This window comes from Mustela putorius, unplaced genomic scaffold, assembly GCF_011764305.1.
Source record: "Mustela putorius furo isolate JIRA1106 unplaced genomic scaffold, ASM1176430v1.1 tig00003899_pilon_pilon_pilon, whole genome shotgun sequence".
Taxonomy (NCBI): domain Eukaryota; kingdom Metazoa; phylum Chordata; class Mammalia; order Carnivora; family Mustelidae; genus Mustela; species Mustela putorius.
In genome coordinates this window covers 12,542,172-12,557,447 of record NW_025422048.1, presented here as the reverse complement: position 1 = coordinate 12,557,447, position 15,276 = coordinate 12,542,172, and the positions used below count along the sequence as shown (strand labels likewise).

Below are 15,276 nucleotides of genomic sequence, written 5' to 3'. Positions count from 1 at the left end.
TTCTCAGCTCTCTTCCTGAATTGGTGGCTCGAGGCCCTTGGGCACACAGTAAGTGAAAAATTTTGAGTTGATCTAGATATTGAGGCGGTAAAAATATCCACTGTCCACTCTGGTTATATAATCGATGTACGGATGAAAGAATGGACTGGCCTCTTGTCTAATAATGCCCAGGCTCAAACCAGCCCCCCGAACGCCTCCATCCTGGCCCAAGCACAGCAGCTAAGATCTTTCAGGACAGAGGCAGCTTACTGGCCAGCCAGGGGGGAGTGGAATAGGGCTAGGGGAAAAGAGAAGGAGTGCATGTGTCCTGCGGTTCCTTACCGCCCAGATGGCTGTAAACACAGTTCTATGGAGGCCAGTGGTCTCAATTCATAGTCTACAAAGGGCTTTAAAAGACCCGAGGGAAAGATCAGTACTATCTTAAATCACCCTGTAGCAAGATATCCTCATGCAGCGACAGAAAACTCAATAGTAACAATGGATCTGGAGGAGTCAATTAAATATCCGAATTTAGCTGCCGTATTCCCGTGAAACAATCTGTGCCATCAGAGAATCCGACTCACCCGGAAAAGGCATCCCAGGGTCCCAAATCACCAAAAGAAGCCGTCCCCTCCTAACTTGCCTCCTCTAGAGCTCCTTCTGGCTCTCCCTGCACATCCTCTTCAAGTCAGTTACAGAAATGGCTTTGTTGAGTGCGCTCCAGAAACACTAACTCATCTGCAAAGCTGACACTTTCCAGAAACACTCCAGCTCTGCCAGCACCTGGAATCAAACTTTGTGCCCACTCCTGTCAACAGCACCCGTATTTCTTTTGTTCTGGATCGAACACCTTAGGTAGTCAGTTTCACGATTTTGTTTCCACAGGTCCTTTTGAATGGGAAGATCGAAGAGTTCTGTGGAGGGTCCATCATCAATGAAAAATGGGTGGTGACTGCAGCCCACTGCATTGAGCCTGGTGATAAAATTACCGTGGTTGCAGGTAAATAAACAAAAAAGGGTAGGAATCTGCAGGATCACTAGACCTTCTATATGACAGGTGCATCATATTTTCCTAAGGTCTACAAAGTTCTTTGTGAAATAATTTGGGTTAGTGCTAGGGGAGCCGTATTTCCAGACCCGAACTTCTTCCATCCCTCAAGCCCCCCAAAGTTCTTTCGGCGTGCCCAGTTTCGACCCCATCTCACACATCTTACATATGATGTGTGCATTTCCCCACCAGACTGAGCCTTCCCCCAAAGCCATGTCGTATCATTCGCCTTTGTACCTCTGGGGCCTGGCACAGCCTTTGAATGACCTAATGAATATATCATCTGTGCTCAGAAAAGGGGTCGAAATACTTGGAGTTAGGAGTGTAGGGTAATTCATGCCAAATAGATTAATTACCCCCTTGAACAATGTAAGATTTATACCAGAACACACCAGCTCCATGTTGGGCCCCATTGGGCTTTTGGTCTGAAATGTCTGCATGGGCCCTCGTTACATTTTACCAAAATCCTAGCAATCTAAGAATGAGATCGTTGACACTTGGCTGCCAGTTAATTCAGGGATGCCGAAAATCTTGGCCAAGCTGTTTCCTTACGTATAAGTCTACCTGTGACCGAAGAGAAATTTTCTTTCCGAAGGTGAACATAACACCAAGGTGAAGGAACATACAGAGCAAAGGAGAAACGTGATTCGCACTATTCTTCACCACAGCTACAATGCAACTATAAATAAATACAACCATGACATCGCCCTTCTGGAACTGGATGAACCCTTAACACTCAACAGCTATGTGACCCCGATTTGCATTGCTGACAGGGAATACACGAACATCTTCCTCAAGTTTGGATCCGGCTACGTGAGTGGCTGGGGGAGAGTCTTCAACAGAGGGAGATCGGCTTCAGTTCTCCAGTACCTTAAAGTTCCACTTGTTGACCGAGCCACATGCCTTCGCTCCACAAAGTTCACCATCTATAATAACATGTTCTGTGCTGGTTTCCATGAGGGCGGTAAAGATTCATGCCAGGGAGATAGCGGGGGGCCCCACGTCACCGAAGTGGAAGGTGTCAATTTCTTAACTGGAATCATTAGCTGGGGTGAAGAGTGCGCAATGAAAGGAAAATATGGCATATATACAAAGGTGTCCCGCTATGTTAACTGGATCAAAGAAAGGACAAAGTCCACTTAAAGAAAAATCTATTCCCAAGGGTTGAAAATGGACAAGGTCCTTTACTAATCGCTTTCCTATCTCTTTAGATTTGACCGCATACATCCTATGAATACTGCTTTTTTCTCTTTCTGGGGAGAAATCTGTCTTGAATTCCTATTTTGCTAGAGTAAGTAGGGTAGAAAATGGATTCACTAAAGAAACGTACTGTGATAGGAAACTGTGACCACTCCCACAGGTCTAGCCCTTGACAAAACTGGGAAGTGAAGTTCTTCATCCTGCCCATGAGGCATGAAATTTCTCCACCACAGCAACTCTCTGGCTTCCCCTCCTTAGCAGCATTCCATGTTCCAGATCTTTCTTACCTCTCCCACCAAAATCATCAACATGTTTTAGATCTGTATCTGGGCTCTTTGCTCTAGTTCACAAAGTCGGCACCGCACTCATAAAGGAAGAACACAGGAGGAGCTGACAGGTTGAAACTCACCAGAAAACACCACTTCCTTTTCTGCACCCTTATTCCCACTTCCTCTATCTCTTCCATCTCCTAATCCCCAAATCAGTTTCTCTCTCTCCCTTTTCCTCTCTCTGCCCTTTTCCCTACAAGGGATTAAAGGAGGAAAGGGACACATCACACTGTTGTACTGCTGTCCACAGTTACACGTGTCTGTCAAACCCAGACTTGCTTTCAGTTTGGTTTGTGACTTGCTTTTCGGAGCATCCGGTTGAAGTGAGGCGCCCGAAGATCTTGGAGGAAAAGTTCCTCTGAGAGAGTCATGTTATTCAAAAACACACATCATGGAAGGAATGACCCATCAAAAGATTTCCCCAAGAGCTTGTCATTGTGTTGTGATGGAGGTAACTGAGAAGGGAAACATCAACTCAGTGTACCTCCAGTACCATCCAGGGTTGAGGAGGAAGTTGTCCTGGACCAGAGAACATGAGAGTCATGTCTCCTAACCTAGCATATCCCCACTGTAGAGAAGGGTGCACTGGTGGCTCACTCCCCCTTTTGTGGCTCTCCGGGCGACCGATTATAATTAGACCTTCCATGTTGAATTTTCTATAGGGTTGCTCACCAACCTACACAGGTACTTTGATGTGTTAGAATGGCTTCCATTATGACTTAATAAACTGATGTTCTGGTTCATAACACAGCTTTTTGTGAATTCGGTTGATGTGAATCGGTCACCCTGTATTTCATGATTTGTGAGACTCCTGAAGGAATCACGTTTGGGAATGCTTTGACCCCACTGAGCTGCGGCCATCACCTCACCCCCCAGCCAGGTCTCACTCTTGCTGATTTCTTTCAAGATCTACTAGTGAATCCCTTTTTACTTTAGTCTTTCAAACATAAGTACCAATTAATGTATTTTCAGATTTCTCAGGAAGCGTTTCCTGTCACATCATTCACAGAGAAGTAGCACAAACACCACATTCAGCAGAACGCTGGGCATAAGTTGTCCAAGGGCAATACGACACATCAGAGTCTGAAGCTCTACTATCACTGGCTTTCATCCGAGGCGATGTGTTCTGTGCCCTGGAGAGGGCAGTGGTCTGGATCTGCCTAGGACATTCAACAAATATTCAAGGACTGAATACTGCGTGCCGAACACCAACATGTTCATTAAACTTGAATCCGCATTTATGTATTTTGTGAGTGAACGAAAACACTGTATATAATTTGCTTTGTCCACACCTGCTACATGACCAAACCAGGAGATGCTCAACAAATGTTAGCTGAATCTGAACCTGTGTTCATCCCAGAGCAGGAATTAGCCTTGTGTTGAGTATCCTGAAAGGAATCCATAATAAATAACAATAATGAGCGGGATGGAGGTTTGCAGAATAAACAAAAGAAATCAGCTCTGCTATTGTTAGCTATAATCGTCAGTTAGGTTTGAGGAGGGTACTAATTCCCCGCTCGAAATCAGTGACTTCACATTTGAATGACCGAGGGTCTGTAACCCCAGCACTCCGCAGCTGGTCAAAGGAAGCCATTCTGGCCTGGTTGCCATGGAGACCACCCCTGACAAAGGGAGCGATGGGGGACGGCTTTACACCTCCACCTCCTGTGATTGTCTTCCTGGTGGCAGAGAAAGAAGATCCCGGGCCCAGAAAGCTCCGAGCCCCAGTTACCCTCTTTCCCTTGAATGTGACAGGCTTCATCACGAGCCACCTGAGGGCCCGCGACTTCAGAGTCAGGGCCTCGCTAGAGTCTACCTGGGGCATGTGCCGTGGCGGTGAAAGAGTCATCAGTGCGTTCAGAGTCACTGGGGCACTTCACCTAAACGGGCAGAGACAAGCTGCTGCACTACTGGAAGTGACAGATGAAAGCTTGCTGAGGGAAGAAAAGCGTGTTCATGCGGTGCAGTCATCCTAAATCGCTGCTTAAGTGGGACTGGTTTGGGTTCTTGGGAAGGTGCATTGTTCTGTGATGGCAGGAACGGAGTCCTGTCCAACTTGCTCCGTCCAAGAAAAAAAGAAAGGCTTTCTCCTAAACCATGGCAGACCAGTTCGCAGTCACTTAATTACATACTTATAATTCCTTGACGACTCCTGAAGGCTCCCATTCCCATTTCAACATGTCAGAGCTGCAAGGGCCCATAGAAACCATCAAAACCAGTGGGCCGCTTTAACAGACGTGGTGCTAGGGGCCCAGATAAGGCCACGGTCAGGGGACCGCAAGGCCAGAGCCGGGACCGAGCTCAGGTCTCCGGCTCCCAACCGTGGAAGCACAAAGCGCACTGGGGGACTTTCGCAGGGGAGGCCACCCTTTCGGCAAACCTGGGACCGAAAAGCGTCTAGAATTCCTACCAGCGATGCTCTCCTTGACAAACAGGACCGACTGAGGACCCGCAGGGCGTCTGGGAGGCAGAGTGGCGGCGGCGACGGGGCGGGAGCTGCAGCCCGGGCTCCAGCGGGCGCTCGGGAGCACGTGTGGACCACACCTGCGGGGCCGGGCTCTGGCTTCGAGCCCAGCGGTGAGCACTGGGCCTTCCAGATGCGCCATCTGACCTCTAGAGCAGGTTTGTCAGTGTCATCTGGCACGCGGGCGTCCCGGCGCTGTCTCTGCTCGGCTCCCGGCAGCTGTGCGGGCTGAGACCCTCGTGGCACATGGAGACAGCAGCTGCTCCAGAAGCCGGGACCCCCACGGCAGCTGAGCTTCCCACCGGGCCGTGCAGCCGTGGGGGCCAGGAAACCGAGGTCAGCTGCTGGCAGGCCCGTCTGGGCAAAGCACTCAGGAAATTGGGGCTCCTTCCGATTTTGAACCTAATGCCATCTAGAAATCTCGCGGTTAAGAGCTACAAAAATCAGCACGTTCTGCAAACTCCAGAGGCTGTGGAAGGAATCTCAGGAGGCCAGAGACTGTGGAACCCCCGCCCTTTCATCCCATGCAGACATAGACCCCTCAACTCGATTTCTCTGACTGGACTTACAAGGCAGACCTTCTTTATCCTCTCCTTGAAGTTCCAGCTGACCTGGAGAGTCCCAGAGTTATTTCAACCTCTAGCAGAAAGGAAGAACAGCAGACTCTCTTACAGATAGACAAAGAAGCACTGGCTTCTGGAACAGGGCCATAGCACCTTCTCCACACCCTCACAGAATGACAGCAGTATTTCGAATGCCTGGCCAGATCATTTCGCTCTGGTAGGAGTTTCCCTCTTGGTCCAGAGAAGGCTGGAAATAGAAACAGGGATATTCTTGATGCCAAAGACTTCTTTTCAAAAGGTTGCTTCACTGCGATGTCAAATATGTGATCTTAATCTATAAAAATTGCCTAAACTGTAAGTCTCCCGAATGCTATCATTCTTTTTTCTTTTAATATTTTGTTTATTTATTTGACAGACGGAGATCACAAGTAGGCTGAGAAGCAGGCAGAGAGAGAGGAGGAAGCAGGCTCCCTGCTGAGCAGAGAGCCCAATGCGGGGCCCGATCCCAGGACCCCAGAATCATGACCTGAGCCAAAGGCAGAGGCTTGAACCCACTGAGCCACCCAGGCGCCCCAATGCTGTCATTCTTAAACCTCTAGGAACGCAGTACTCTTTAACTTCTCCAGATCTCTAACCGTGAAGTGGCTTAAGCACCAACCTCATAAAGATAAAGGGATCCCATGATTTACACATTACATACTTTGGTGAACATCTCTACATAAAAATCTATTTTCCTCTTGGAACATATGACAAAAATAAGCACACATTTTCATGATATTGAAACTCAGCTCTAAAAGAAGCCAAATTAAGAATGCAACAAGTCTCTAAGAAACTCAGCACAGGCTTGTTAAATGAATGGACTGCTACATGAATGAAATGGGAGGAAAAAGACTGCTGTGGACCACATCAATGCAAAACGCAGGCATCTAAGGTGGGAGTGAGATCGTCATCCTGAACGCATAAGGGAATATGTCATTACAAAGGGAGACAGACCAATAGAGAGAGACAGAGAGACCTCCTACAATCATTTCCTTCCAAGGATATTGTTAGATCCGTTATAAAATGAAACGAGACTGAGACAAAGTGAAAGTTCTTTAAAGCCTTATCTTATGTCAAGTATTAGACTGATTGGTCAGGGGAACGAGACTGAAACAAAGTTAGAGTTCTGCAAACTTTATTCTATGCCAAGCATTAGAAGCCAGACTGATTGGTCAGGGCCGTCTCCAAAGAGAGGGAGCACCCCCAGCTTACAGGCTCAAGAATCGACTGACTGACCGGTCAGGGCTGCCTCCAAAGAAAACGACCCCTCCCAGACTCACAGACTAACTTTTATAAAGCAAAAGCCTGGCGACACATAGGTGGCCAATGAGATTGTAACATTGCATAGTCATGTTAGGCCACACGCAGGTGGCCAGTTGAATTACAATTTACCCTTTAATAGCTCTTTGAACTAACCTATTACTCTGGTCAGAACTGGCCCTCAAGCTTGGTGCCCAAAAGGCAGGGTTTACATTCTTTGGTGGTTAGGGAGACAATATGTGTGCTTTTTACTGATTGGATGTCTCCACCTGGCCTGACTCGTCCTTGTATTCTGGGCTCTGCTATTAGGAACTGGCTGACCATATTTTACTGGTTTCCCAGACTTGCTTCTAAGTAACTTTCTCTGCGGGGGGGGGGGGGGCAGGGTCAGTGTAAGTTTTACTGCACAAACAAAATGGCTTTTCAACCAAGATGGAGTCACTCTGGCTAAATAGATCCTTACAGATATGAAAAGGAGTTAAAACTAATCTCTAGGAAATGCAAAAAAAAAAAAAAAAAAAAAAAAAAAAAAAAGATTAGCCTAGAAGACTATGCTTACAGCCGTGGCCTTTTCCTCTCTTGGTAACATTTCTCGCTTTTGTGCTTGTGTTCTCTAGAAGCTGGAATTACCTCTCATCTGTGCTTCGTATCCTCATTTAGGTAGATAACTTGTTGTTGTAGCTTTTTTCTATAGAGTCAGTTCTTGGCTTTATTTTGGATTTTAAAGTTTTAGATCTGAATAAAATCTGTTCTTTGCCACAAGGATTTCATTTCTTCTAATTAAGATATGCCTCCCCTATTTCTCACTGTCTAGACACGTCCATATACTGTTTCTAGTCCTAGATGATCATGCTTCAGATCGGAATCTCTGCTTCTTTGGTTTAGAAAATGTAAATTTGTGTTATAGATTCGCTAAAAGAACAGCTATGTATAAGGGTGGGTTATAATTCAGAAATCTTAGCACACTCTAGTAAGAAATGTTACTGAGCACTTGCTGTGGGCCTAGCACTGTGTATTTCATAAAAATATCAGTAGTGTGCTGGAACTTGTATATTATGCCAACTCACAAACGCCAAACCCCAGTACAGTGAAGTCATGTTTAGTGGCTTGAAATCTACCGTGGCAGGGACATTTACACTATAGATATTGACAAATGCTACAGATGTGTTTGTTTTTGTTTTTTTGTGAGAGAAAGAGACATGATGGGGATGGGGAGAGAGGGAAAGGGAGAGAGAGAAAATCCCAACCAGGCTCCACACCTAGCACAGAGCCCAACGTGGGACTTGATTTCATGACACTGGCATCATGACTTGACCAGAGCCGAAATGAAGAGGGGGACGTTTAACTGATTGAGCCTCCCTAGTGCCCCAAGAATTTATTTTTTAAGTAATTTCTACACCCAACGTGGGGCTCAAACTCATGACCCCAAAATCAAGAGTCACATGTTCTACTGATTGAGCCAGCCAGACACCCGTTTTTGTTTTTAAAGAGATGCCATTGTTTAACATTTACTAACAAACCAATGGACACAATCTGATTGTTTGACTAAACAGCTTTCATTTTTACAGTCCTGCTACTCAACTATTGCTATGAGTGAGCACTAAATAACACTGTAAATTAAAATATAAAAGTTATTTATGGAAGGATCTTGTTGGCAAGTTAGAAATACTAAAAAAAAAAAAACAGACCATTAAAGTTGTTCTCAGCAACAGGTAGTTGTTTTATGTTGTAAAATAAAGCATTTTTTAAATGCAAATATTTCTCCTACAGAACACATTCATACGTTAGGTTGCCAAAGGTTTCGTCTATGGTAGTTTTCTGCTGGTATGTTCGTTCACTGTAATTGGTAAGATATTTACAAAGACCTTGGGAAAGAGTCCTTAACTGCTATTTTCAGCCAGCATGTAAGATTTTTTTAAAATCCCCACAAAGATAGGTGGAATATAAATTTTGTGTAGGGCTTTACCACCTCTAAATCATCGGGGGATAAGACGTTATATTGCACTTTTCCAGTACCGAATTAAAGTGAGCATAGTTTTCTACAGTATACAATGTTTGGGACACATAAAAATGTATAGAGAACAGTATCATGAACTCTCAAGTATGAACACCATCCATTCCTTCTCTCCCACCCCCCACTTTCAGAGGTAGCCACCATCCTTAACTTGATGTTCAACATTATCTAGCATATACTTTTACTTTAAATTATCCATTAAAAGTACACATTTTGGGGGCACCTGGGTGAAACTGAACCCGTGTTTATCCCAGAGCAGGAATTAGTCTTGTATTGACTATCCTGAAAGGAGGCCATAATAATTAAAAATAATGAGCCGGATCGAGGTTTCCAGAATAAATAAAAGAAATCAGCTCTGCTATTGTTAGCTACAATCATCTGGTTAGGTTTGAGGAGGGTACTGATTTGTGTTCGAAATCATGGTTTCTTCAGTTACGTGTCTGCCTCCGGCTCAGGGAGTGATTCCAAGGTGCTGGGATGGAGCCCCACTTCCCCACTCTCGCTCCCCGTGCCTGTGCTGGCGCTCTGTCAAATAAATAAAATCTTTTTTAAAGTACACATTTTGCATGTTGTTTAAGATTTTATTTATTTGAGATGGAGAGAAAATGAGAAAGAGCATGAGCAGGGTCCAGAAGAGGGACAAGTGGGAGATGCAGTCTCCCCACTGAGCGTGGAGCCCAACGTGGGACTCGATGCCGGGATCCCAGGATCAGGACGTGAGCTGAAAGTGCATGACTGACTGAGCCACCCAGGTGCCCCCACATTTTGCATATTTTGAAACTTGATATGAATGCTCTATCCTACAGTTTTCTAAGTCATTGATGTTAATAGCATAGCTCTAGATTTTTTTTCTAGATCTTTCATTTTAAGTCCCACACAGTACTTTGTTGTAAGGATATTCTATAATATTCCATTCTTCTGTTCATGGTCATTCCTGTTGTCTCCAAATTCTTTACAATGCTGCTATGAACATTCTGGCACACATCTCCTCAAGCACGTGGGTGTGCCTGGGGCAGATGCCTAACAATGGGACTGCTAAGCTATGTGATATTCAAGTTCATGTAGTATTAGAAAATCATTCACCAAAGGGTTGTACCAATTTGTGTTCCCACTAACAATGTGTGAGAACTCTTCTCGCTTCATATCCTCCCCAACACTTAGTATTTTTAGAAATACTGGCAGATTTTGAAGTTTACTACTATTTGCCCGTAAATGGCTATTTTGCAGTACATTCGCATATTTGGAAAGTAGTTAGAAATGTATAGGTAAGTATAGTACTGCATGCTCCCCAGGCTCAGGAAACATCACTTTAGCTTCTAATGACAGATTCCAAAATGTCCACTGTGGTCGAAGAGTTACACTGCACTTAGTAACATTTTGTCGGTTCTTGGTTGATTTCTCACAGATCTTCATGTAAAAGCACTTCACTATCAAATGGAGAGTAAAACTTACTTGAAGTAATCCTAGGCACATCAAGTTCTTTTCAAGCTTGAAATCTTTGACTTTCTCTTCTGCTTACTTTCTTCTTCAACCTGGTTGTACTTGTTTGCTTACTTTGCTAGTAATCAAGCTAGTGAGTCTATCTCACAAATATGGAGATGAAATGTACCTTCGAAACAGTTTCTATTTTATTTTGGTTGGCTTTAAGGAAAGTTTCGTTTAGCTGAAGGAATCCAACTTCATGAAGTTCAAGTTCACTGGCTGTTCTTGGTACATGTTAATAGTCCTATTTGGTGGACATAGGCTGAAAGTGTCTCCTCAGGATGTAATGGGCTAATTCGCACATGTGAAAAGGAAGTGATCCACAAGTATGAGGTAGGCCCTCACTAAACGCAAAGGAGAACTTAAGACTTGAACACATCATGAGCTTTAATATAGAAGATACATTTTGAACTAGAGAGAAAAGCCTGCTGTTGTGTCTGTGATTTTTTTTTTTGAACAATATAAAGGGTTTAGATTATCTCTTTAATGCTGGTTTGTTCCTAAGTATTTCACTGTCCTTGCGCAGGCCCCATGACGCCAATTGCAAACCAACCATTCCAAATCAATGTACGGAAATGTACTAAAATGTAACAAAAATAACTTGTTTTTGCCATTACTTGCTTGTGACTTGATTTGTTAAGTACTCTTGAGTCTGCCAGCCCCATGGGAAGCAGGTTCCTGTGCTCTATCTAATACCTACTAATAATAAGCATTTTTCTCAGAGAAAGTCAATATTGAGTGACACTGGATTGATTTCTGACTAAGCCCCAAATAAAATCACTAATTTCTCTTTCTTTTTACACTCCCTTACTTATGCTTACAAAAACATACTCGTGGAGAAGCTCTCTCTTGAGAGAATACTGTAGCCCAGATGTCAGGGTGGTTTCAGTAAATCTATCGTAGGAGATTCATACACGGTTTTGGAAACATCAACATTTACTCTTCGGCCAACAGAGGAATAAAAACTGGAATACACATTTTAATCTTCAAGGAGGTCTTGGGAGATGGGTCAACTTATTAACTAGCTCACTGACGACACTTCCTCGAAAGGACTCACACTAAATTTACAGGCACAAGAAATAATTTGATTCTGCACTGGGATTACTCAGTTTTCACCAAATGGGAGATTGAGTCAAACCAGCTTGAGAGATGTTTATCCCTTCTCTGTATTAAGCCCAAAGTTCTAGCTCCCTAATGCACCATGCACCCAACGACGGTTCAGAATACCACCGCAGATATCGAGGTGCTTTCCAGGCTTCCTTGGGCTCCAGTATACGGAAGCAGATTGTTTTTCAGTGTGTAGAAATATCCACTCATAAACGTGGCTACTGATCTATCCCCCCGAAACCTCATTTGCTGCTATCCTACAAATCTGCGTGAAGAAATTTTTTGAACAAAACATTTTACTCTGGTTCTAGTCAGATCTCCCTGTCTTTGTCTGTCTCTCAGGGAATCATGAAGCAAGGCTGAAGGTTAACATCTATTTTTTCCCCAATTTTCATAGCGTCATTTACTAAACAGTCTCCAGTTGCCCCACATACAACGCTGTATCCAATAACACAGCACATTCCATGTATGTAGGACTCCGTTTCTGGCTTCTCTCCTCTATTGTGTTGCATCTGGCTATTATTGAGCTCAATATCATTGTTTTATTTATGATGACGTTACGACAAACCTGAAGGTAAATATTTAACTCAATATACTTATTGGTGCCTTTAGGGTGTCCCTAATAAGTGAGAGGAAAGGAGATGTCAATGTATAATTGATACTAAACTGAAAAAAAATGCATGAATTGAAGGTTGAATATTTTTAATGTGGAATTAACACAAGTACATTTACATTGTAAGTACATTTACGATGTAATTAAATTTTGAAGACGTAAAGGGAAATTGCTGCTATGTTTTATAGTAACACACATTTATAGCCCAATAAAATTAATACAGTGCTGTTCCATGTACAAATACATATACGAATGGAGCATTCATTGTACAGTGATTAAGACATTAAAAGACCGTAACTGTATGTTTGAATCTATAGAACTCATTTTGTCTTAAAGGATTAAAGTTCCTAGTTTAATACCATAAAATTAAAATGTTCTGTGCAGAGGGGCATCATCAATCAACCATTTTATCTCCGAATTCTGTCTTCAAACCACAGGATCAGCACGCAAAAGAAATGTGCTTCGATCTCATTGTGGTGTTGTTATTGTCGTAAAAGCATTAAAGTGAACTATCAAATATACGGGCATTTTCGTGAGTTATAAATCACCCATCATATATTCAGCAAATTGGACATTAGAAGAGTTATAATGTGCAGGTACCTTTGAATAAAGCACAATTGGTTTGTCATACAAACTGCTACATCGAGTGATACCACTGGCATAAACTATGATCTTGACATGACACACAAACCTATTTAAAAGAGAAATTTACATATAATATAGTTGTTGTTTATTGTAAAACCAATAATGAAAAAACATGCACCTAATATGCCAGCTTGACAGGAAATTCACAATCCATGATTCAAAAGGCAGCAATTTCAAACCATTGTCTTCACTGGTCCAGCATATAAAATACTCCAAGCATAAACTTGACACTGCATGCAACAACTGGCCCTGGGCTTTAAAAGAAGTGATCACACTTTTTACATGTTTAAAAGAAAGACACGTACACATGTATCATCAAAAACGCTAGGAAGAGGCACAACATAACTGAAGAACACCTTTCCCAGAATCGGTCTTTCTACAAAATTCGAAAGCAACTCAAGACACCAGAACACAGAACTTGTGCAAATATGATATTTAACTTAAAGAAGAACTTGTGCAAATATATTTAACTTAAAGCTGGGATAGGTGTATCTAAATTTCAATGCATAAAATGTAAACTTCAACACATCCTAACTACAGGATTTTTTGGCTTTGGATCTTTCCAGAACCATAAGACAGCTCTGACAACCGTCCATACCAGTCAAAGTGCAAAAGAGGTCCTTCAGAACATATATCCCTTTGGTACATTATAGTCCCCTAGATAGCAGAAGCAAAGAATAAAATAAACTACCAACCAACAAAGGGGTTTAAAATCTCTGGTGATCTTTCTTCTCTCTTTGGATGTTTGTTTTGTTTTGCTAGTGAAAAGTTACGTCAAAAATGACAGGTACAGCTTTTTGCCTGCACATGTTCAAAATTATTGATTTCTGGTTTTGAGATGGGATCTGAATGCATGCCTTGAGAAACCCCACCAGGGAACGCTGTAACACTGCACTTTGCAACCGAGGGGACCGGAAGGTGTGAAGATGGTTCTCGCAAGAATGAGACAAACTGTGAATGACGAAGTCCTCCTCAGTCCTGAGGAATTTCTGTGAATGTCATGGGCAACATAGATCATCCTGACTCTTGTGCTGTTTGTCTGTAACACTTTTAAGAAATAGAATCTAGTTCACACCTCCAAAGGAAATCTTATTTTTAAAAGTCTATTCATTCTCCTTTAATTCAAGGGGAATTGAGTTTCCTTGTGTTACTCAGAGCAGCATCTACAAAATAATGAAGAATGATGTTAATACTCGAGAGACTTTGGAGACCCAGACTGCCGGTGCTAGGGCTTCTAACACTGAATGGGAGGATTCAAAAGGTTCATCTGAATTCAAAGGTGATGGCTTTTGGTTGGTTGACTACGAAAGCTGTCATTCTGTTCCAAAACCATTTCTTAAAGGCCTCTATTTTATGAATGGCACAGCTTCACTGGAAGCAAAAGAAACATGGGCGCCTGGCTGGCTCAGTGGGTTAAGCCACTGCCTTCGGCTCAGGTCATGATCTCAGGGTCCTGGGATCGAGTCCCGCATGGGGCTCTCTGCTCAGCAGGGAGCCTGCTTCCTCCTCTCTCTCTCTCTGCCTGCCTCTCTGCCTACTTGTGATCTCTCTCTGTCAAATAAATAAATAAAATCTTTAAAAAAAAAAAAAAAAAAAAAAGAAACAGAATTCACATCTCCTGCAACTGGAATTCATAAATATTATGTGAATTATGCTGTGTGGTCTAGAGAACAGGAGACACAGTAAGGACATAAGTATCAGAGACTTTTACACTGTATTTGCCAGATTTCAAATAAGATAGCCTAATATCTATTTTGAAACCTAAACGCTTCTGACAGGTGCATATGCGGTCAACTGTAATCTCCTAATCCACAAATTGGCACACATTTTTGTAGGCCACAGTGTACCATTTTGCTTGATGCCATGTAATGGGTAAGATCTCGATCAAAACCACTTGATACTATAGCATTCAACAGAAATCTATCAATAAGCATGAACTTCTCAATCAGCCCAAGTCAGAAGTGCATGTTATTTGAAAGGACTGTATACTTCTAAAAGATCTAAAGTCAGAACTTTCTAGAGAACAGGGGCCAAGTGAACCTTAGTCCCTTGATCTAGTAGCACTGCCACGCTGAGAGTAATGACTGCTTTCAGTGCTGATGATCTAGCAATACATTACGCTTCTGCCCTCCCGATGGCACTGCGAGAAAGAAATGGATCTTGAAAAGCAGTACTGATGGGAGAAAATAAAAATGGCTACAGAAGAAGAATGTGCTTTTTTTTTTTTTTGCCAGCTAACGTGGATATATGTTAGCACATACACTCTTTACCGCCTGAAACAGAAGCAGGGGCCCAAATCCGATTTAAGTTGCTGTTCTGCCACACCCTTTTCAAAGGTAGCGCTACACACTTCGTCTGCCGTCACTGGTTACAGTAATGGAATCATTTCAAATTAAAACTAATCAAATATGTAATTTTACATGCCCCGCATTACAGTTAGCTAAAATGTAATTAACTTTGTCCTGAATTAAGTAGGAGGACGTCTGGCTTTAAAAGGATGATTTCAAATTTTAAATGATGACACAAGTTAGGG

General features: G+C 42.9%; 2 protein-coding genes across 6 annotated transcripts in view; one reads left to right on the top strand and one right to left on the bottom strand.

Moving 5' to 3' along the window:
- F9 (coagulation factor IX) overlaps nucleotides 1-3,306 on the top strand; it is a 32,718-nt gene extending 29,412 nt beyond the window's left edge. The window contains exons 7-8 of the mRNA XM_004773642.3: nucleotides 865-979; nucleotides 1,623-3,306. Coding sequence (XP_004773699.2) covers nucleotides 865-979; nucleotides 1,623-2,170 — 663 coding nt within the window. The 3' untranslated portion in view covers nucleotides 2,171-3,306. The remainder of the gene's footprint in view (nucleotides 1-864; nucleotides 980-1,622) is intronic.
- An 8,870-nt stretch (nucleotides 3,307-12,176) lies between these two features.
- MCF2 (MCF.2 cell line derived transforming sequence) overlaps nucleotides 12,177-15,276 on the bottom strand; it is a 103,019-nt gene continuing 99,919 nt past the window's right edge. For all 5 annotated transcript variants that reach the window (XM_045068159.1, XM_045068155.1, XM_045068156.1 and 2 more), the window contains one exon: nucleotides 12,177-13,906. Coding sequence is in view for 1 of the 5 variants with exons in the window: in XM_045068155.1 (XP_044924090.1) it covers nucleotides 13,866-13,906 (41 nt within the window). In the remaining 4 variants the exon portion in view is untranslated. The remainder of the gene's footprint in view (nucleotides 13,907-15,276) is intronic.